General features: G+C 48.6%; 3 protein-coding genes across 3 annotated transcripts in view; all 3 read left to right on the forward strand.

The window, feature by feature from the left end:
• Positions 1-22,110, forward strand: part of WDR59 (WD repeat domain 59) — a 257,231-nt gene that overhangs the window by 193,143 nt on the left and 41,978 nt on the right. The window lies entirely within an intron of this gene.
• On the forward strand, positions 452-10,019 carry LOC132582284 (fatty acid 2-hydroxylase-like). The gene is made up of 2 exons (XM_060253822.1): positions 452-886; positions 9,951-10,019. The coding sequence occupies exons 1-2, from the start codon at positions 452-454 to the stop codon at positions 10,017-10,019; spliced, it is 504 nt and encodes a 167-aa protein (XP_060109805.1).
• LOC132582285 (fatty acid 2-hydroxylase-like) overlaps positions 15,374-22,110 on the forward strand; it is a 95,934-nt gene continuing 89,197 nt past the window's right edge. Inside the window, exon 1 of the mRNA XM_060253823.1 lies at positions 15,374-15,562. Coding sequence (XP_060109806.1) covers positions 15,374-15,562 — 189 coding nt within the window. The remainder of the gene's footprint in view (positions 15,563-22,110) is intronic.

Here is a 22,110-nt window from a genome sequence, read left to right on the forward strand (position 1 = left end):
TCGAGCCAGCTGACGGGGCTGTGGGGGCTCTGAGAGCCACCAAATATGTGTGAAAGAGCCGCATGTGGCTCCGGAGCCGCAATTTGGCCACCCCTGGTAGGCAGAACAGAACCCCTGCTTTCCTTGCAGAAGGTCCCGGGTTCCATCCCTTGCGTCTCCACTTCAAAAGTGGACGCGAAAAAAAATCTCCGCCAGCCAGTCCATAAGCTGATCCTCGGGAAACTCCAGCGCGCTCTTGCGGCGCGTTCTTGTGCCGCCTCCCTACCTGGGCATCCGCCTGCTGCCCCCGTCGGGGAGACCGCAGCCTTTCCAGCCCAGGCAGAAGCGCTCGGAGGGGTGCAGCAGCCCCCCCCCCCCCCCGCGTGGGAGGCAACTCGAGCGCCTTGGGCGGGGCCGCCTGCCGCCAGGTGCCTGCTCGGCTCCGCTCCTCGCCCACCTCGCGCCGGGGCCAATGGGGAGGCCGGGCCGCGCCCCCGGGGGCGTGGCGTGGCGTGGCGGCGCCTGCATATGCTGGCGATGGAGGCGGACGGGCAGGGCTGCAGCGGCGGAGCGGAGCGGCTGCACACTCTCCCCGGCGCCTTGGCTGGCCATGGCTCTCCCCGACGACGGGCCCCGCTCGTACAGCAGCGCCGAGCTGCGGCAGCGCTGCGCCCAGGGCGCCTGCCTGGTGCTCAGCGAACGCCGCCTCTACGACCTGACCCCCTTCGTGCGCCTCCACCCGGGCGGCGAGCAGCTGCTCCAGGAGCGGGCGGGCACCGACATCCGCGACGCCCTCGACGGCCCGCCGCACCGGCACTCGGACAACGCGCGCCGCTGGCTCGAGCAGTACTACCTGGGCGACCTGAGCGACCCCGAGCCAGCCGCCGCCGCCGCCGAAGCCACTCCGGTAAGCCGCTACGTCGAGCCGCTTGACGGGCGCCTGCCTGACTGGTGGGGTCGGGGGGAGGAAGCTTCTTGCGTCGCCGGCCGCGGCGCCAGAAACCCGGGACAAACTCTTGTCTTCGGATTACAAGGCGCTTTCAGGGGCGCGTCGTGGAGTTGGGGGGGGGGGGTCGTGCACTTCTTTGTCCGCCCCCTCTTTCCCCCCCGCTCTTGGGAGCGCTGGGAAAGAGCCCCCTCCCCGCCCAGCACGGCCTTTCCTTCATGGGGGGCAAACGCCGTGGAACTGTTAAGAAAGGGGGGGGGGGGGGATGAAGGGCGCCTACTCTTGGCATGTGTGGGAAGGGAAACACGTGTATGTGGGGGAAGGACTTGAAGTAGTGGCCCGCACTTTGCTGGTGCTTCCCTTGAACGGCTCCGACTGCTCTGGGATGGCTCTGCGCTGTGGGCAGCTGGAGCCCCGACGGGGTGAGGAGGGTATACCAAAACATTTCCTTGAAGGCTCTGAAGGACGGACCTCTTTTGCAGCCCTCCACCTCCAGCCCTGCAAAGCCAAGAGAACCCTTGCCGCTCTGGCAGTGCCAAAGACCCCCTGCCCCCCCCCCCCCTCACAGCCTGTCTTTCTCCTTAGCATTTCAGGACCCAAGGTGAGTAATTGGAACTCACGACCACTCTTGAAATGGGGTGCTGCCCAGTAGCATGAAAGAGAGAGACCTTTCCATGAACCTCACTGAATGACCTTGGACCAGCCAGTCCCTTTCTTCCAGTCTTGACAGGGTTGTGTGGATAAAATTAAGGAAAAGCCATCAATGTCACTCTGAGCTCCCTTGGAAGATGAGTGGGTTAGAAATGCAGTCAATGGACAGGCTGGATTCCCTCCTCTGCTCTGATGGAGATTTGATGCTATCCTTTCCGTTCTGTGGTTGTTGTTCCACCTGTGCTGCTCTTGGAGCCTACACAGAGGGATAATTGGGAAGCTCTCTTGCTTGACTGGAAGAAAGCGAGTGTGTGGCTACCCGCCTGCTGCCTTCAGCTGTGGAACTCCCTGCTTCACACTGCTGTAGAGCTGGCCTGTAACTTAGCCAGCCTCCGGAAAGGATTTGGCAAAAATAACAGAGGATTGTAGGTTTGTTTTAGGACAGTCAGTGAAATGGAACCTCCGTGTTCAGAGGCCGTATACCTGTCAATACTTGAGTGCTCCTCAGAAGCATCCAGCTGTCTGCTGTTGGGAACCCAGGTGCCTGGCTAGATGGACCCCTGACTCCAGTGTGGTAGGGTTGCTTTTAGATTTATATTTGTGATGCTCGCAGGTTGTCTTTCTATAATAAATTGTCCCTCTTCTATCAAGAAAGGGAACACGAGTCTGCCTGTAACAAATGAGACCAAATTGGACTCACTGATGGGAAAGAATACCTGCAAGGATCTTCAAAGCAGCTTTCGACAGTAGCTGGATAGCTCCCGATTTTGGAGGGTGATAGAGGTAACCGAAGTTTTTGACTTTCCTCTAATGCTACTTGGTCCATTGAAACTAATTCTGGACCTCCTCAGCTGCTGTTAATCCTGGTAGAGGAAAGTAAGGTAGTTTAAAAGGGTCTTTCCCAGGACTTTCTGACAGCCTTGCGGGTTGGTTTTGCTTGGGGTGAAGGAAGAAGGGTTAAGCTCTGCTCTCTCGTGTTTGTGTCTCAGATCTGAATCAGCCTCCTCTGCAATGAGGCTGCTCATTCCATTCTTATAAGCGTTGTGAAAATATAGTATGTGATTTCTCAATGTCCTTTGGGATTTTCTGGTTTGAGGAAGGTGTGGCGTTTTCTAGGTAAACTCTCTGCTCTGTCTAATCTCCCTTCCTTTTCTTGTGGTGCTTATATTGGAGCTAAAAACCTGGGGGAAGGAGGTGGTCTCTTTTACTTCCTATACGGGCCTTGGTTTATAGCAGGGTTGGCCAAACTGGGGCTCGGGAGCCACACTTGGCTCTTTCCCACATATTGTGTGGCTCTTGAAGCCTCCCCCCACCTCACGGGCCAACTTGGAAAAGGCATTTCTCTCTTTAAATAGTTTCTCCAAGCCGTGCCAGTTGGTGGCTTGGAGAATACATTTAAAGTTGCTTTCAATATACCTTTCCTCCATCCTCCCTCCCTCCACCCACCAACCCATCCATCTTCCTTCTTTGCAGCTCTCAAACATCTGATGTTTATTCTGTGTGGCTGTTATATTAAGCAAGTTTGGCCACCGCTGGTTTATAGGAAGTGATATACCAATAGAAATTTTAGCTCACTGAACATAAACCGTTCGGTGCTAGGCAAGAAGGAACTTCTGGATCTAGTCCAGACCGGCTGCTTCTGTGCTTTTAAGTATGGGTGTTCTGTTTGCTCATTTATTCTACTATCTTGCTTTTCTTTTTCTCCTCCTGGAGCTTAAACCAGCCTGCAAAGAGGTTGTTTCTGATTCTTTCAGCCAGGTCCACTTTTTGCAAATCAGTTATCATCAGTACTGAGATCTGATTTTCACATGATGTACCATTACCCATAACTTCTTTCCCTCCTCAGCTTTGGGAGGCCTGAGTTCTGATCTGTATGTCTGTGTGTGTGTGGGGGGGCTGTTTAACCCTTTCTTGAGACCCATTTGCTTGCTTCCCCCACAACCCCCCTTCCATAGTGGAAAAGATATTAAGCATGTGTTCTTCCACAATGGGGAGAAAATCGGCATGGGTGACAAGAGAAGCAATTATGAGTGGTAAAGTGGGGATTGGTAACTTTCCCCCTTTGGGCCATATCCATGAGCTCCTGTGGGGCTCCTGTGTCATACATAGGAAGGGCGAATTGCATCCGATGGTGTGTCATGTGACCCCTGGCTCCCGTACTCGGAGCCGGGGTCTCTTTTCGGCTCAGGTGAAAGGCAGAGCGGGGCACAGCAGTGTGTCAGTTGGGTGCTTGGGTAAACGTTACATGCCCTGCACAGCATGGCACTGCTAGTCTTGTGTTGCTAATCATTATCCAGGGCATCGCCTCCCAGGTTTCTCCTGTTGGGCTGTGTTGCATGTTGACACATCTCACTCTTGCTCTGCCGATCCAAAGGAAAGGGAATTATGCAGTTGGTGGGGAAACCTATTTTGTTTAGGTGGTTCTCAAACAGATTGGGGGAACTTCCCCAGTGGATTTTCAAAGATATGTGTTTTGTCCTTTGTGCATGTCGCGAAGTAGAGTATCCTTGGGGAATGAAAGAGAGTAGTGCCTCTACAGTAGCTCTGTGCTGGTGTAAACAGGGTGTGTGTAAAGGAGAATGCCTGTGAATTGGTTGGGCATTCTTGGTGGTTAAAACAATTTTATTTGGTAACATATGGTAACAAATTATATTTCTTGCATCATTAATAACCTCTTTTATCTATCCCATATATTACTTTCTATCCACCCCTCCCCCCGTTACTTGACCCCCGCCGGTGTTATTTACTTAAAGTACTAATGTTTAAAGGTACCCTTAACTAATAAAAACAAAAATTAATATTCTTTTTTCTAAGACTTAATCATTATCAAAAATTGTCCTTTTATTTTCCACTCTTTTTCTACATATCTTCTGAACTTTTCCCACTCCATCTTAAAAACTTCTAAATCATAGTCTCTTAAAATTCTTGTTAATTTGTCCATTTCACCCAAAGGAAAGGAAAGGTCCCCTGTGCTAGCACCAGTCGTTTTCGATTCTGGGGTGACGTTGCTTTCACAACGTTTTCACGGCAGACTTTTTATGGCGTGGTTTGCCATTGCCTTCCCCAGTCATCTACACTTTCCCCCCAGCAAGTTGAGTACTCATTTTACCAACCTGGGAAGGATAGAAGGCTGAGTCAACCTCAAGCTGGCTACCTGAAAACCCAGCTTCCATTGGGGATCGAACTCAGGTCGTAAGCAGAGCTTAGGACTGCAGCACTGCAGCCTTAACACTCTGCGCCATGGGGCTCTTACAGGATTCACCCAAAACTCCATGGTAAAACCATAGTATTTTGGGTGAATCCTAGAGAGTGGCCCCAGCAGAGACATAATTTCCTAGTTTGTGTTGGAAGTGACATTGTGGTATTGGAGCAATTTTGTTGTCCCTGTCCCCTGGTGTCTCTGGGCTGGCAAACCTAATCTCACCTGCCAGCTAAGAAACTCTGGGTTGCTTACACCGTTCTCCCATCTTCCATTTAACTGAACACAACAATGCATTTATTAGGCAATTTGAAAACCATCATTGGAAAGAGCCTGTGGTTTAAGTGCTACTGTGCTTGGCGGTTCAGCAGGTATAACCTTTGGCCAGGCATCCTTCAAAACCAGAACAGGAATTTCTGAATAGGTGACAAAGGTGATGCCTCTTGAGGGGTCTTCTGAAACCTCTCCTTCTCCAGTGAGGTGTAGAAGATCTGGGATTAGCTTGTTGCTTTGAGTAAGAACCAAGCAGGTGCCAGAAAAATTGTATGATGGACTCCATAAGATGCCATGGCTAATGTTGGGACTGCTGCTCTAGATGACTGGAGTAACGCTTCCAGGTGGTGTGGTCATGGGGAAGTCATTGCTAGGTCTTTTATTGTTGGATCAAAGGTTGCCATGGTCTGTTGAGGCCACTAGAACATACTGCTGTAGTTGATTGTTGTATGTGGTGCTAACTGAGGAAGAATATCTAATGCTGCCTTTTGAAGAGACAGCCCCACACAGAGGTTCTTTATGTAAGACTGGAAAACAAACTGGGCATACCTGGAAAGATGCTGAAGGGCTTATTGTTGAGGAGCAGCAAAGAGAGCAGGTTGAATGCAATGCCTCTGTCATCCCTGCTTCAGTTTTGGTGCTCAGCACCCAAGCAAAGGCCCTTTCTGCTGGCCCAGGATACGGACAGATGAAAGAGGTGGTGTGGTCTTGCTCCGAGGCTGCCTTGGATTGCAGCTACGTAGTTAAGACAGACAACAGCATTTAACTTTATGCTATCGAGCTTTCGGAGCAAGGCCACACTGCCTCTTCCATCTGCCCAGGTTCCGGGTGGGTGGAAGGGGTGGCAGGACTGCTCTGCCTTGCTCCGCGGCCCGTTGTTAGCAGGCCATGGACCGGGACCAGTCTGTGACCCAGTGGTTGGGGACCCCTGTCTTAAAGGACTAGAGAAAGGGCTGACCTTGTGTGATAAATGAGCATAATCTGCTGGTCAGGGTACCCTTTCAAGAACGTTTCATTCTGTGGGGGAGGAAGGGAAATTTTTGTGTGGTGGCAGTAGCAGGTGATTCTATGTAAAGCTATAGGTTGAAGTTGAATCCAGTGAAGACAGAGGTCCTTTGCCTGAGCCGTGGCGGCCTGAGAAGGGAAATCCCCCTACCAGTTTTTGATGGTGCGCCATTGGAAACGGCGCGCAAGGTCAAGAGCTTGGGGGTGCTACTGGAGCCTTCCTTGTCAATGGAGGCCCAGATAGCAGCCACTGCTAAATCCTTTTTCATCTTAGGCGGGCGAGGCAGTTGGCTTCCTTCCTGGAGCGCGACGACCTGGCAACAGTGATCCATGCAACGGTCACCTTGAGGATAGACTACTGTAATGCCCTCTACATGGGGCTGCACCTGTGCCGAACCCGTAAACTGAAGCTAGTGCAGAACGCGGCAGCCAGACTGTTATTGAGACTCCCTAAGTGGGAGCACATAGAGTCGAGGCTATGGGAACTGCACTGGTTGCCAATTGTGTACCGGATTCGTTACAAGTGCTAGTTATTACCTTTAAAGCCCTATATGGCTGAGGACCTGCCTACCTTAGGGACTGTCTCTCCCCATATGTTCCCCAGAGGGTACTGAGATCTGGTTCACAAAATCTATTGACAATACCTAGGCCGAAGGAGGCCAAAATGAAAGTTACGAGAGAAAGGACCTTTTCGATCACAGCTCCCCACTGGTGGAACCAATTACCAGAAGAGGTGAGGGCTTTGTGGAGCCTTACCCAGTTCCGCAGGGCCTGCAAGACTACCCTCTTAATGTGGAACCCATTGTACTGTCATCACGTAAAATTATAAGATGAGTAACATCGAGCCTGTAGCACTGAATTAATTTGTTGGTTTTAAATGTGATGGTTTTAATTAGATGGTTTTAAATGTAATAGTACATTTAATTGAACTGTAATATATAATTGCTATGTAACTAGTGTACTTTTATTACTGTATTATTGTAATGTTTGCATTTTATATTATGCCATGTAAGCTGCCCTGAGCCTGCTTCAACGAGAAGGGCGGGATATAGATTAAAAATTATTATTATTATTATTATTACATTCAGTAATCTCTGAAAGTATACAAGACCACTGCCAAGCAAACACCAGAGAGTCAGGGTTTTATGGCAGGTGTATGACATTAAACAAGTGTGACCGATGACATGGATGGGAGAAAGGAAACTTTAGTCTCCAGTCACTCCTGGAACGTGGGCACTGGACGCTGTGTCCATGGCATCTCCTTCCTCTGGTGGCAGAATGGAGACTACTGTGGCCACTGCTGGCTTCTGAGCCAGTTGACGTGGTCAGAATATGAGCTGGGCCTACTTGAGCAAAGCTGTCACTGTGCTGGAATAGTGATGTGCTTTCTTCACCAACAGTTTTGCAATTGGGGGAAACAGTATATAAGGCAGGGGTCCCCACTGGGGTGCCTGCAGACACCTTTCCTGGAGCCCACCACATATTTTTTAAAAGTGGGTAGGGTCAAGGGGGGCTTTTGCTCTCTGGGTTTCTGACTGAACACTAGAAGTCTGGTTCGCTGGGCAGATTCCCCAAACACAGTGCTTTGCCAGAAGCAGCCACCACAGCACAAAGATCTTCAATGCATAACTTAAGTTGAGTGATTAGAATGATTTGATTTGCTAGCAGATCTAGCTCCATGGTTTTTTCAGTCTGTTCAGTGCACTGCTGGGGGAACAGTGGATGCGTTTCCTGAGTGTCATTTGGCAAAGTCTGTTCCAAAAGACAAGCATCCCTGTCCACATTTGCATCCAGACATTTGAATCTGTTCTGAACCTTTGACGGGGGGGGGGGGGGGGCAGGAATCCTCAAGCCTGGACTGTTTACTCAACAGGGATATCTTCTCGCTCTCAAATGGGTATGTCCTTTTCTGGCCTCTAGTTAGTAATACGCAGGAGGAGGAGGCCAGTACAAACTCTGGCTGCAGTCCTGTATCTGTTCCTCGTCTCTTGACAATGGAGGCCCAGATAGCAGCCACTGCCAAGTCCACCTTTTTCCATCTTAGGCAGGTGAGGCAGTTGGTTCCCTTCCTCGAGCGTGGTGACTTGGCATCCGTGATCCATGCAACAGTCACCTTGAGATTGGTCTACTGTAATGCCCTCTACATGGGGCTACCCCTGTCTCAGACACGGAAACTGCAGCTAGTGCAGAATGCAGCAGTCAGGCTGTTATTGGGGCTCCCCAAGTGGGAGCACATACAGCCGGGGCTGTGGGAATTGCACTGGCTGCCAATAGTATACCAGATTTGCTACAAGGTACTGGTTATTACCTTTAAAGCCCTGTATGGCTGAGGGCCTGCTTATCTTAGGGACCGTCTCTCCCCACAAGTTCCCAAGAGGGTACTTAGATCTGGGATGAAAAATCTATTAGCGATCCCCGGGCCAAGGGAGGCTAGATTAAAATCCACCAGAGAGAGGGCCTTCTCGATCATTGCCCCCTATTGGTGGAATCAATTGCTGGAAGAAGTTAGGGCCTTCTGGGACCTCGCCTAGTTCCTTAAGGCCTGTAAGATAATTCTGTTCCAGCAGACCTTTAATCGACATTGAAGGATTATTATGGTGTGGCTGATATATATCTAATATATCTAATATATGCTATATATCTAATATATGCTGAACGCCATCTGAAGCGAGAAAATATCAAATATGATTAGCACCAGACTGTTTTAATTGTTCTTAACTGTTTTGTTTAATTTGCTTTAATTGTTTAATTGTTCAGTTGTTCTGCATCTTACTAGTTGTGAGCTGCCCTGAGCCTGCTTCGGCGGGGAGGGCGGGATATAAATCCAATAAACCTAAACCCTTTTGTCCCCTTCAGAGCAAGCCTACTTTCAACACAGCTTTCTCTACAGTTAAAATAGACATCAGCAAAATATCCCAAGATAGCAAATGAGAACTGCATTGGCACAGCAAAAGCTTATAAAGAAAGACTTCTTACCCTTCGGCTTCCCAATTCGATTAAAATTCCTTTCTCTTTCTTTTCTGGCAATTTTAAGTAAATTCTTCAGCAAAATTCTTTTATCCTAAGGGCAGCAGAGTTCTCTGTCTCAGTTAGCCTTGCCATATCCAACCACTCCTGTATCAGAATTCCAAAGGTGCCTGGAGGATCCGAAAGGTTAGGGACCCTTGACATAAACCATATATAAGACTAGATCTTATGGGTCTCTTACAAACCCATCATGGCCTTCCACGTAGGGAGTTCCGGCTGGCTCTGGCAAATGAGCCAAGCCACAGGGGCAAGCCCATAGGCCATAGTGAGTAGAATATTGGACTTCCAAGGGGAAGGTTTGGGTTCAGATCTCACCTTTGGGGCTTCTTTTAATATTGGTAACTTCATAGTGTTTGTTTTCATGACTTTATTGCTTTATGGTGGGAGCTGTCTCAGGGAGATCTCTGGAGAGGAGGCATGTACATTTTCTGAAAAAAAAAATACTAGATAGTCTAAACAATTTCACATGAAATGAGAAGAAAAATATCACCTTGTGGTAAATAAACATGAGGCAAGATGGTCTGATTCCTTCTCCCCACCCCCAGTGCTGTGAACATTTCTCCTTTTGTCCCTTGTGCTGCATTCAAAAGGATGCTCCTTTGGGAGGCAATTGTAAGGTGACTGTTAACCAGAAGATAACCCTTACTTTCTCCCAAGGTTAATCCTCTCTTCCAGCAAAGGAACCAAAACCCAAGTTCTCTGCTGTGAGTGAGCACAAGGCAAGGGCTGTCAGCTGAAGGACTACCAATCAAATCCTCTTTCCCACCACCAGGCATCTTTTCTTGCATTCCCCTGGGGCTCCTCTTGTCTCCAGGCTGGCAGAACGGGTCCTGCGAGTTCGGCTGTTTTCCCTTGAAATTCCATTGACAGGCTATCAATGCGAGCAATGTTGGGAAGGAAGTGGCTGCGGTGGCAGAAAGACAGGTTGCTTACCTGTAACTGTAGATCTTCGAGTGGTCATCTGTGCATTCACACTTGTGGGATGTACTGCGCCTGCGCTGGTCCCCAGTCGGTATCTGTAAGAAAGCCCGGGAAAGATTTCCGCGGACGGCGCCACTGGGCATGCGCCGGCGCCCCACTGCGCAGGCCCAACGGCGCCACCGCGGCAATCCCACCAGTTCCTTCTTGACCGCTGAAAGCCCCTAAGGAAGGGAGACCGTCAGCAGTGGGGAAGGAGGGTGGGTAGTGTGAATGCACAGATGACCACTCGAAGATCTACAGTTACAGGTAAGCAACCTGTCTATCTTCTTCGTGGTCTCTGTGCATCACACTTGTGGGAGATTAGCAAGCAAGTCATACCTGGAGGTGGGAAGACGGTCAACCGGAGATGACAGATTGTAGCACCGCAGTCCCCAACCGGGTCCTCTGCTGAGCATGCACGTCCAACGCGTAGTGCTTCATGAAAGCATGCGGGGACGACCAGGTAGCAGCTTTGCAGACATCAGCCAGAGGCACGCCCTTCAGGAACGCCACCGATGTCGCCATCGCTCGTGTGGAGTGGCCACGTACAGGTCCAGGCAGTGGCCTCTTTGCTAGGAGGTAGCAGAGCTTGATGGTCTCTGTCAACCATTTCGAGAATCTCTGTGAAGAAATCTTGTCACCCATTCTGGGTGCGGTGTAGGAAACGAATAACTGCTGTCCCTTACGGAAGGACTTGGATCGGCTTAGGTAGAAAAGCAGGGCACGCCGGACGTCTAGGGAGTGAAGCCGACGCTCCTCGTCCGAGGAGGGGCTAGGGAAGAAGGCGGGGAGCCACACTTCCAGGTTGAGGTGGAATTGGGAGGGCACCTTAGGAAGGAAGTTGATATCAGGGGCCAGGGAGACGCCCGACTCTCTAAAGGCTAGGTAGGGGTAGTCGCAACGCATCGCCGTGAGTTCCCCCACCCGGCGTGCGGAGGTGATGGCCACTAGGAAGGCAGTCTTCCAGGACAGAAGCTGCAGGGAACATGAGGCCATGGGTTCGAAGGGCCGCCTGGTTAATCTGTCTAGGACTATTGACAAATCCCACAGTGGGGTGGGGGGTTTGGACGGTGGATGCAGTCTAAATAGCCCCTTCATGAACTTCTTGGACTGGGGATGGGCGAAAACGGAGTACCCAGCCACAGGTTCGTGAAAGGCAGAAATGGCTGCCAAGTAGACCTTAATGGAGGAAAACACCAAGCCCGCGTCTACTAGGGACAACAAGAAATCAAAGACTGCCGGCAGGCCAGCCTCCCTAGGTGCGACTGGCCGGCCAGCCATGAAGTCCGAGAACCTCTTCCACTTCCTGTCATAGGATGCCCTGGTGGAGGGCTTCCTGCTATTCAACAGGACCTCCTGGACCCTACCCGAGAACTCTAAGGGTCTATGCGCCACGCCGTCAGTTTCAGGTGTGGCACGTTGTGGTGTAGCACCCGCCCCCGTTGGGACGACAGGAGGTCTGGTTCCGCTGGAAAGTGGTAGAAGTTCCCCCCCGACATGGTCAGTAGGGAGGCGAACCAGTTCTGGCGGGGCCACCAGGGGGTCACCAGGATACAGCGTGGCCTCTCCCTCGCTAACTTGTTTATTACCCTGGTCAGCAGAGGGAGAGGAGGGAACAGATAGAGGAAGCGGCCCTCCCACGGGATGAGGAGCCCGTCCCCCAGGGATGCAGGGTCTGCACCCCCTCTGGAGCAAAACATAGGGCACTTCTTGTTGCCTGCCGTGGCGAAGGCATCCAGCTGTGGGTACCCCCAGAGCTGGAAAACTGGTTGTAGGAAACGCCACTGAAGTTCCCACTCGTGCGGGGAGGCCCCCCCCCTGCTCAGAGAGTCCGCTTGAATGTTGAGGACCCCTGGGAGGTGTGCGGCCTTCACGAAGACGTCGTGCTGGATGCATTCCGTCCACAATTCTATCGCCAACGCACAGAGGCGGCGGGACACTGTCCCGCCCTGCCTGTTGATGTACGCCAGAGCGGTGGTGTTGTCTGTGAGTAATGCCACTGTCCTCCCTATCAACTTTGGGCGGAAGGAACGAAGGGCAAAGTGAACCGCTAGTAGCTCCAGATAGTTGATATGGTGCACAGCCAGCTTGGGAGGCCACTGGCCCCCCACACACAGGCCTTCCATGTGGGCGCCCCAGCCCCACTGGGAGGCATCGGTGGTGATGGTCACTGAGGGCGGTGGGAGGTGGAAGGGAGCTCCCTGGCAGATATTGTCTCTGGATCCCCACCACTGGAGCGATTGGAGCGTCATAAGGGGAATAGTGAACCTCTTTCGAGGTGAGTCTCTGTTCGGGCGAAACTGGCGAAGAAACCATAGCTGTAGGTCCCTCATCCTCAGTTTCGCGTAAAGAAGCACGCTTGTCGTTGCTGCCATCAGTCCCAGCATTCGCTGAAGTTGCTTTACTGTGCCCCAGCCTTGGTTCTGGAGTAACTGTACTGAGTTGGTGATGTCCTCTGCCCTTTGGGCGGGGAGGAAAGCTCGATGGAGGTTTGTGTCCAGCACTGCCCCTATGAACTGCACTGTCCTTGATGGAGTGAGATTTGACTTTTCTAGATTGACCTGCAGGCCCAGGGCATCGAGAAGGTGCAGTGTGGCTGTGATGTGGGTAGACAGACTTTCTCTTGAGTTGGCTACCAGGAGCCAGTCGTCTATGTATGGGAAGACTATCACCCCCTGCAGCCGCAGGTAGGCGGCCACGACGCTCATCATCTTTGTAAACACCCTGGGTGCCGTGGAGAGCCCGAAGGGTAGGGCAGTGAACTGGAAGTGTTGTGAGCCTATTGCAAACCTGAGAAACTTTCTGAACTCTGGGTGGATGCTGATGTGAAAGTAAGCATCCTTGAGGTCTAGAGTGGCCATCCAGTCTCCTTGGTTGATGAGGGGCAGGATGGACTGCAGTGTGGACATCCTGAACTTTCGATACAGGATGAATTTGTTCAGATTCCGGAGGTCCATGATGGGCCTTAATCCCCCATCTCTCTTCGGGACTAGGAAGTAGCGGGAGTAGAAACCACCCGTCCTGGTTTCCGATGGTAATTTCTCTATGGCTTGTTTCTGTAGGAGGGTGTCCACCTCCGCCAGCAGAGGTGGGCTAATATTTACAGGAGGCTCGGGGAAAAAGGGGTAGAAAAAACCCAAAGCTCACCGACCGGGAACACGAGGAAACACAACTCTTCGCGCAGCGGTCAGAAAGGAACTGGTGGGATTGCCGCGGTGGCGCCGTTGGGCCTGCGCAGTGGGGCGCCGGCGCATGCCCAGTGGCGCCGTCCGCGGAAATCTTTCCCGGGCTTTCTTACAGATACCGACTGGGGACCAGCGCAGGCGCAGTACATCCCACAAGTGTGATGCACAGAGACCACGAAGAAGATCAAGCACAACCTGGCACCAAAAGAGCTGCTCAGCTGGCAGGGGCGCTTGACTTTTTCTGCATCGTCTTATCTGTGCCCTTGTCAAGTCCTGACGGAAGGGCTCAGTGGAAAGTCAGCATTGGCTACCCGCTTTGGCCTGGCTCTTGGCATGCTGCATGCTGCTTTTTATTTATCCAGTCCTGGTTTTTTTTCCTCGTATAGAATAATGTTCTATTGAAAACTCTATGCTGTGATCCAAGACTGCATCCTCGCAGCATGGAATAGTGGGCTGTCACTTGTCCTTGGGGGTTATTTCATCTGTGCAGGGCTGGTGTCAGTATACCCTAGGTGGGTTTCAGGCAGGGTCCACTGCTGCTGACCAGCCCAACTCGCTTGCTAGTGTTCTGCCACTTGTGCCAAGGCTCCCCCGCTGCATGCTCTTCCCAGTGCCACTTGGGAAAGGGCTGCTGTCATCTGTGAAATGGGTGGTGGGAAGGCTTGTGAGCAGACAGGGGGAGGACACAGAGGCAGGTAGCAGGGAAGGAAGGCATGAATGGGGGAAGCGTGGGAACATGAACAAATATTACACGCATGTCTTTATTAAAACCACACAGTCCAAGATATAAGTCAAATCCAAGTGTGCTAATTCCTTATCAGGGTCTTTTTGAAAGGCGATAAATCCAGATAGGAACAGAGGAATCCATTTTTAAAAGAAAAACAACTTTTCAGAATAAACCAAAATAGTTTCCTCAATGTACATTGTGCTTGTCAGAAAAATCCATCTTTTCACCCACCCACCCTGCTTGTCTGCCTCCCTCCCTCGAAGACATGTACTTGCACACAGAAGCTTATTCCTGGAAGAAAACATTGTTGATCTTAAACCTGCCATGGGATTCCAACATTGTTCGTTCTCCCTGTCCCTCTCCCCCCCTTTGTCCACAAAAGAGGAGGAACAGCCCTGGAGAAGCAAGCAGAAACTGTGTGTGTGTGTGTGTGTGTGAGAGAGAGAGAGAGTCTTGTTTTTGTATCTCTCCAGCATGAAGCAGCCACAGAGTTCTCTGTGTGCCTGTGTGTGTATGAGAGAGAGAGAGGGAGGGAGGGAAGGAGGGGAAAAGGAGGCAAGAGGCAGGAAACAGGAGGTAGGAAGCAAAGAGTTTCTGAGGGAGCTGAGAAACAAGCAAGCTGTGGTGTGGCTGCAACAGCAGCCCTGGAAAGGAAGCAGAAGGAGGTTGTTTTGGGGCCAGAATTGAGCCCTGTGCAAGACAGATCTGTTACCAGTGCAGAAGCATTGGAAATGACCCAAGCACCAAGGCTTTGGACCTGTTACAAACTTTGGACCTTGTTACAACCCCCCCCCCCCAAAAAAAAAATCTTGTACATAGGCTGTGGTCCAAAGGGCACATTCTCCTGCAGAGCTGGTTTAAGCTAGGAATTGTCTGTATTCTGTGTTGTAACTGGCTGTTTCTGTAGTGGGCCTTGTTGGTCAGAGTCTTCAATTTGTGGGGTGGGTATTGCAACCCCAAGTATGAGGAATGTAAATCCTTTAGAAGTGAGTCTCTACCCATGATATATGGAGCTGATAGCAGTATAATGTTGTTCTGGGCTGCAGACAACGGAATGTGTGCTATCGTTAGTTCTAACTTTATGTAACACTTGGTGGATTTTCAGAATAAGGTGGTGCTTGTATGGAAATAAGACCTGTTTTGTGGACTGGCCTAGGCCCAGGGTGGGGGTGGGATGGAAACTGGAGTCTTAATGAACTGGCTTGTAACTTTCCTCTGTGTATGCAAAATCTGACGATCACATCGTGGACACAAAAATCTGCACTCCAGCCTTCCAACCTTTTGTAACACTCAGCCCCTCTTGGATGCATACTTTAATGTGGTTAGGGGGATTGTGTGTGCCCACAAAGTTGAGAGTAATACCACAGGGAGTTTAGATCTCTTCAAGAGGCTGAACTCCTAGCACAGTCACTCAAGGTGGAATGGTCATAGATGAGATACTAGACTCAGATGCATCCACTCCCTTCAAGGATCAATGGCCGCACCAGCAGAAGAGAACGGACAGTTCCAACGGTGATGGGGGTGGAGGAATCCTTGAAGGCCAGCTACTGGAAGGTGACATGGGTGGAGAATATTTTGTAGACAGTGGCAGTCCACTTCACCGAACCCTGGTAAGTGCTGCGCAGTAGAAGGCAATAGTAAACTACTTCTATCTCTTATCTCAAAAACCTTATGATGACAATCCAAAGCAGAAAAAGATAACAGTGCTGGAAGGTTGAATTCCCAGGTCGGATGGCACTCAGTCATCTACTGGGGAAGTGCTGAGGACAACTACCAGTAGAGCTTAATGATGCAACTGGACTAAAGCTGAAAGGATGGTCAGTTGTTGCTGTGAATGAATGCAAAAGGAGAGACCAAAGCTATTCGGTGCAGATAATAGGAACAAGGAATATGAGAAGTACAAATCAAGGAAAACACAAAATTGTAAAACGAGAAGTGGAATGTTTAAAGACTGCAGTCCTAGGAGTGAGTGAACAAGAAGGGACATGATTAGGACATTTTCAGTCAGAAAATTAGAAAATATTGGAAATGACCAACAGACAAAACAGAGTTGATCTAATAGTGAGGTGAGATGTAGCGAGGGCAATCAAGGGATATAACGCAAGTCTGACTAAATACTATCAATCTGACAATGGAAAAATCTATTGACATAACCAGCATTCAAATTTATGCCCCAACTAGAGATACTGAGGAAGAAACTGAAAACTTTTATGCAAATGTCCAAGAAGAAATTGAACACACACAAAACAAGATGTGCTGATAATTATAGATGACTGGAACGCAGAAGTAGGAAAGCATAATCAGATATTGTTGAAATATTTGGGCTAGGAGAACAAAGTGAAGCAAAAGACCAACTCATAAAATTCTGCTAAGAGAACAGTTTGCTTCAGGCAACCAAACAGACAACATCTGATTGTTTCAATGTGCAGTATGGAGAAATTGGCAAAGGGATCAGACAAGGATGTATTTCATCTCTCTACCTGATCAATCTATATGTAGAACATACCATATGGAAAGTTGATTAGATTTAGGTAGTGAAGTGATAGTGAAGTCTTAAAACAACTAAGTGACAAAAGTTAAAGCCGACAGTGCCAGAGCAGGATTACAGCTGACTGTCAGTAAAAAGTAATGATCACTGAGGAATTACACAGATTTAAGGTTGACGGTGAAGAAATTGAAATTGTTCAGGTTGTTCTATTCCAGGTGCCATTGTCAACCAAAATGGAGACTACAACCAAGAAATCAGAAGGAAACTGACTTTGAAGGAGCCAGAAAAAAATCCTTAATCATAACAATATGTTGCTGGCAACCAAGAACAAGATAATTAATACCATAGTATTCTGCATTATAGTCTGTGGGTGTCAAAGTTGGACAATGAAGAACTGACCAGAAGAAAGTAGATTGCTTTAAAATGTGGTGTTGGAGGAGAGTTTATGGCCTGCCAAAAAGACAAATGTGGGTTCAGATCAAACCTGAATTTCCCCTAAAAGCTAAAATGACTCCCTAAAAGCTAAAATTGCAGCTGTCATACTTTGGTTACGTTATGAGAAGACAAGAATATCAGGAAAAGACCATGGTAGGCAATGACAAGCCATCTGTTTGTCTCTTAACCTTGAACACCCTCCAAGTTGCCATGAGCTGACTGCAACTCAATGTCATTTTCCACCACCAAAGTCTGCTTTCCTCAGGGAGGTTGCCAGGAGCAGTGTGGTTGTGAGTGGCTAGCAAACACTTTTCATATCTCTGGGCCTGTGGTAAAATATTGGGTTGGTATTTGATCATTTCTGAGTGCTTGGGGCGGGGTGGCTTTCTCTCAATTGGTAGATCAGTTTCTCGTTCTTCTGCATTCGTCTTGAATGGACTAAGAATAATTCAGGGAATGGTTTCAGTTCTTCCTTTGCCAAGTACTCCACTGGATCTGGTTGGGGTTGACCTCAGCCTTCCAGGACATCCTTGTGACCCCCACCCAGTGGTGCTGGACAGAGAACTTAAAATGAACACGTGACAACCAACGTTCCCTCTAAGTTGCAGAGTCTTGTGAGCAAAAATTCTAATTTGTGAGCTACTGGCATTAAAGTTGTGAGCTACTGCATAAATTCGTGTGCTCTGGGGCTATTCTTCCTGAACTAAGACAAAAATGTGTGAGCTGGAGGCTAAAAATCTGTGAGCTAGCTCACGCTAACTCAGCTTAGAGGGAACACTGGTGACAACATGATGCATGGATATCATATTGATGCATCCTGCACATTGACTATAGATAAGCATTGCCTGGTTCAAGGAAGCAGGTGTGCATCCAGCTCTGGTGTAGAGGTCAGAAAGTGCTTGGGACTCAGTCACCTGTCACCTGTGTAACTGCAGTGCTGTAACCGCTACACCACAGTTGCTTAACTTAGCCTCAGTCCATTGCTGGCATATTTTTCTGGCTGAAGAGCAGAATGAGGATGAGGTTGCTTGTGAAGGCTGATGAGGTTGCTTGTGAAGGCTGGCTCATCTGGTTTAATGGTTTATGTCTGTGCTGGCCTTTCTGGCTCAGCTGCATTCTAGTAAAGTGATTCATTTTTTAGATAAGGGGCTTGGCCTTGGAGAGGTACACCTGCATCTGGAGGGGAGCAGCTCTGGATCCTCTGCTTTTGCAACATTGTTTTATGAATTGTTCATTAGGCTTATAATCTGTGGGATGTGTGACTCCTTTTCATCTCAGAGGTCCATCAGATTGAAAAGAGGCACACGGTTCCACTCCACATCTTGTACTCATTTGCAAGTTCATGCTTTTTCAGTAGCACACACCTAGATCGCGTAACATTAGCTAGCAATAAATGTGTTTATGGAGCTGGTTGCGTTCCATATTTATTCATTTTGTTTTCCAGGATGTTCTTGCTTGGGTTGAGTTGAGTGGGTTTGTAGGAATGGATCCTTTTTTCTCGTGATGGCTTTCCTGACTGGCGAGTGAAATGGAAGAGCTTGGTGAGGGTGGAGAACTATGGACTCGGGCTGTGTTGGCCTCAGGAGTCCCTGGTTTAAAGGAGGCAACTGTGGGACTAGCCTGGATGAGTGCCCAAAGGAAAAACCAAGATAGAATCGGCCTGTGAACGCAGAAGTAGTTTCTCACTTGCCTTTGCTGGCCAAGTATTCTCAGGCTCTGATGAAGCCATAACTTTAGGAAAACATTGTTCAGGGTGGTTTTCTAAGCATATGAGGCCTTGGCTAATGGGAAGACCAGCAGATAGGATGGTTGATAATTTGCTGATAGGTATCCACCCTGACTCAAGTTTTTGCTGCCCCCAGGCAAATTAAAATTGTTACTGTTACTGCATAGCAGGAGTACATTAAACAATCAAAAGCTGGTGCTGTTATTATTGTTTATTTCCTTTTAAAAAGTACATTAGTGTTTGAATGTTCTTTTTTCCCCTCTGTCTGTGCCCCGGGCAGTCAATGGCAATTGGCCAGCTTCTCCTCTAGAACACAGAGGACTTCATCCAGTCCACAGGCTGCTGTTGCACACTTCCTCTGAGAGAGTGACTTTCTTTCCACAATGCAGCAGGGCTTTTAGAACATTGTGTGGCTGCCCCATTTGCCTGGATCTTGCTGGCCTATCTCTTATCTGTCCCAGGTTCTTGAGGTACAATTGCTGAATGGTCAGTGAGTTAACCAAAGGACTGGAATTGTTGCCTCTTTTATAGGTGTTGATTTTAGGTGGTAGATGTAGTGGTTGGTCAATGTTGGTGATGAATGGAGGAGTGGGGTTTTTTTTGGCGGGGGGGGGAGTAAAGCTGCATGGATGGGTGTCCATTCCTGTGAAAGTGAAGAACGGTGGTACTCACTTCAAATATGAACAGGGTAGATGTGATTTAATAGAGAGGAGAGTACCATCACATCAAGTTTCAGGCTGCGAATGCGTGGGAAGTGCTCTGAAGGAGGTGAAGATGGACCAGCAGGACAGGACTGTGAGCAGGTTTGAAAGTTAGGAAGGTTGGCTCAAAACAGAATGGGATGTATAGATTTGAGAAAGGATTGAGACCCCCCCCCCCCCCGCACTCCTTCATTCATCACTAACATTGATGAACTACTACATCCACCATCTGAGCCACCTAAAACCAAGGCCTATAGCAGAGGCAACAATTCTAGTCCTTTAGTTAACCCACTGACCATTTAACAGTTGTGCCTCAAGATCCTGAACAGAGAAGAGATAGGCCAGCAAGATACAGGCAAATGAGTTGATCAATGAGAGTGGCAAATGATGTGGGCTTCAGAGTCAGGACACCCCAGGTCTTTGTTTTGAGTGATGTGGTGTTCAAACCTCTCTTATTCAGGCACCATCTCCTTTTGAAGAGGATTGGGTCTCGGCTCCCAACTTTCAAGGCCAAATACGCACCTGCTTATTACTGTTTCTCCATGCTGTGGATGGCGAGTAACTATTGAAGGATTACAAATTCCATGCAGGGCAGTTTCCCTCATTGCATTTTAAAATCTTATTAACTGGTGCAGGGTATTTCCCAAGGTTTGAAAACTTGCTTAAGATTTCTGAAACTATTTCCTTTTGTGCAATTTGCAAATTACAGGCAGGATGGAAAACTAATGCCAATGCAGGATTTAACCCTCATTTGAGGCACAGCAATCAGCCAGTTTGTCTGTGTACTTAAACATCACATTAGGGCCTAACTGGATGCTATATGGGTAACAGTCAAAATGGATGAAGGGTTGGGAGGCTGGCTTTTCAAGAAGGTAACCTGAAAGAAAGTGAAAAGGAGAGAGGGAACTCATATGGAACCCACAACTTGAAAAATTGTATGGGGGTTAGTAGTGGAAATGAGTACTGTGGTGATGAGCTTATCAGTATTTGTTTACTTTATTATTTATACTTTATAATTTACGAATTTTCTACTTGAAACTAGACGTTGATTACATGGCATAAAAAATTTAATTGAATAGCAGAAAAGACCTTATAAACAATGCAATAGGACTAAGCTTACAACAGCTAGAAAATACTGGGAGGGGGGGGGGGAAGTATCAGACTCCAGCCCCACAGGTTTTTAAAATTCATCCTTGGAAGATGCATGATGGGATTCGCATCTTTTTACCTCAACTCCTTCCTTTTTCATATAGAGAATTTACACTTGAAAGCAGGGATGGTTACTGGTTTCTGAGGACTCTGAGCTAAAAACTATAACTGGGCCTCCTTTTCCATTTGGTTCTCTTTCTGTAACAACTCTCTTTCCTATTTCAATTTACTTATTCTAATAAAGAGCAATACAAACTTTTGCTTTCTTGATTATCATTGTATACAGTTTCTTCCATGTTTCTGCCAATGCAGTAGACTGTCCTGACTTTGGAGTCCCTGGGTTGAGCCGCCTCTCTCTTTGCTCCTCAGCTTCTTCATCTGCACCCAGGTAATCCTGTGTGATTTGGGAACAGAACTGAGTCTTGACACCCACTTGTGGTCAGGGCCCCATGCAATGGCTTCAGAAGCTCGGTAGTAATTTGGATGCTGGTGGAATTGGAGCAGGCAAGCTGACTGATTAAACTGTAGCTTGTTAAATGGGAAGGAAATAAATCTGTTTTAATTGCACACGAGAAATTGTACAGGTTGCAGTTTGTTTTTTTAATGCAATATTTATATACTGCTTTTTTGCCATGCACTCAGAGTGGTTCCCAGATATACAGGTGATTTTTAAAATTTTGATTCATTTATACTGTATGTTCCTCCCCAGTGGGTGTAAGTTTCCTTCCACTGTTTCATCCTTACAACAACAACCCTGTGAGGTAAGTTAGGCTGATCAAACTGGCCGCAGGTCACCCAATTAGTTTTCATTGCAGAGCGGGAATTTGAACGGGTCTCCGAGATCCTAGCCTGGCACTCTAACTGCCACACCATGCTGGCATTAAAACATTAAACCCATCAACAATAGAGTCAGCACCACAGGAAGTCTGTTTCCAAAGGCCCATTTAAAAATTCAGCTTCTCCTTCCCCCCCCCCTAAAGATCCCCAGTGATTTGCACTTTTTTTTGTTTCTGTTGGCAGCATGTTTTGAAGATCTAGGGCAGGAGTGGCCAAACTTGCTTAACATAAGAGCCACATAGAATAAACATCAGAGGTTCAAGAGCCACAGGACATAAACATCAGATGTTTGAGAGGAGGCAGGCAGGCAGAAAGGGAGGGAGGGAGAATGGAAAGAAAGCAAATAGATGGGGGAGGTGGAAAGAAAGCAACGTTAAATGCATTCTCCAAGTCACTGGCTAGCTTGGCTTGGAGAAGTGATTTAAAGAGACAAATACCTTCTCCACGCTGGCTGACAAGGGGTGGTAGGGGCTTCAAGAGCCACACAATATGTGTGAAAGAGGCACATGTGACCCCTGAGCTGCAGTTTGGCCACCCCTGAACTAGGGCTACCCTGGAAAAGCTGAGCATCAGCTGCAGTTGTCCTGAACTCCCTCAATGTTGGGCCTATAGGTAGCTGAGCGATTGTAAGGGCTCTATTGAAAGATGCCATCCAGTAGGTATGGTGGCCCCAGCCCATTCAGAGCTTCCAAGGTTAACAACTGGCACTTGGAGTGAACTCAGAATCCAACCGAAATGTGATGTTTCAAGGTTTCAGTAATACAGACAAATTTGCAAGCTCCAATCAGCAACTGGACAGCTGCATCCTCTCCTCAAAGAAGT

Source organism: Heteronotia binoei, chromosome 14 (assembly GCF_032191835.1).
Source record: "Heteronotia binoei isolate CCM8104 ecotype False Entrance Well chromosome 14, APGP_CSIRO_Hbin_v1, whole genome shotgun sequence".
Lineage (NCBI taxonomy): Eukaryota > Metazoa > Chordata > Lepidosauria > Squamata > Gekkonidae > Heteronotia > Heteronotia binoei.

Excerpts from the sequence above, each read along its gene's own strand:
- LOC132582284 (XM_060253822.1), top strand. The coding sequence starts at position 452 with ATGGGGAGGCCGGGCCGCGCCCCCGGGGGCGTGGCGTGGCGTGGCGGC. Across the intron at positions 887-9,950 it reads CCGCCGCCGAAGCCACTCCG|GCTATCAATGCGAGCAATGT; the intron begins GTAAGCCGCTAC and ends TTCCATTGACAG.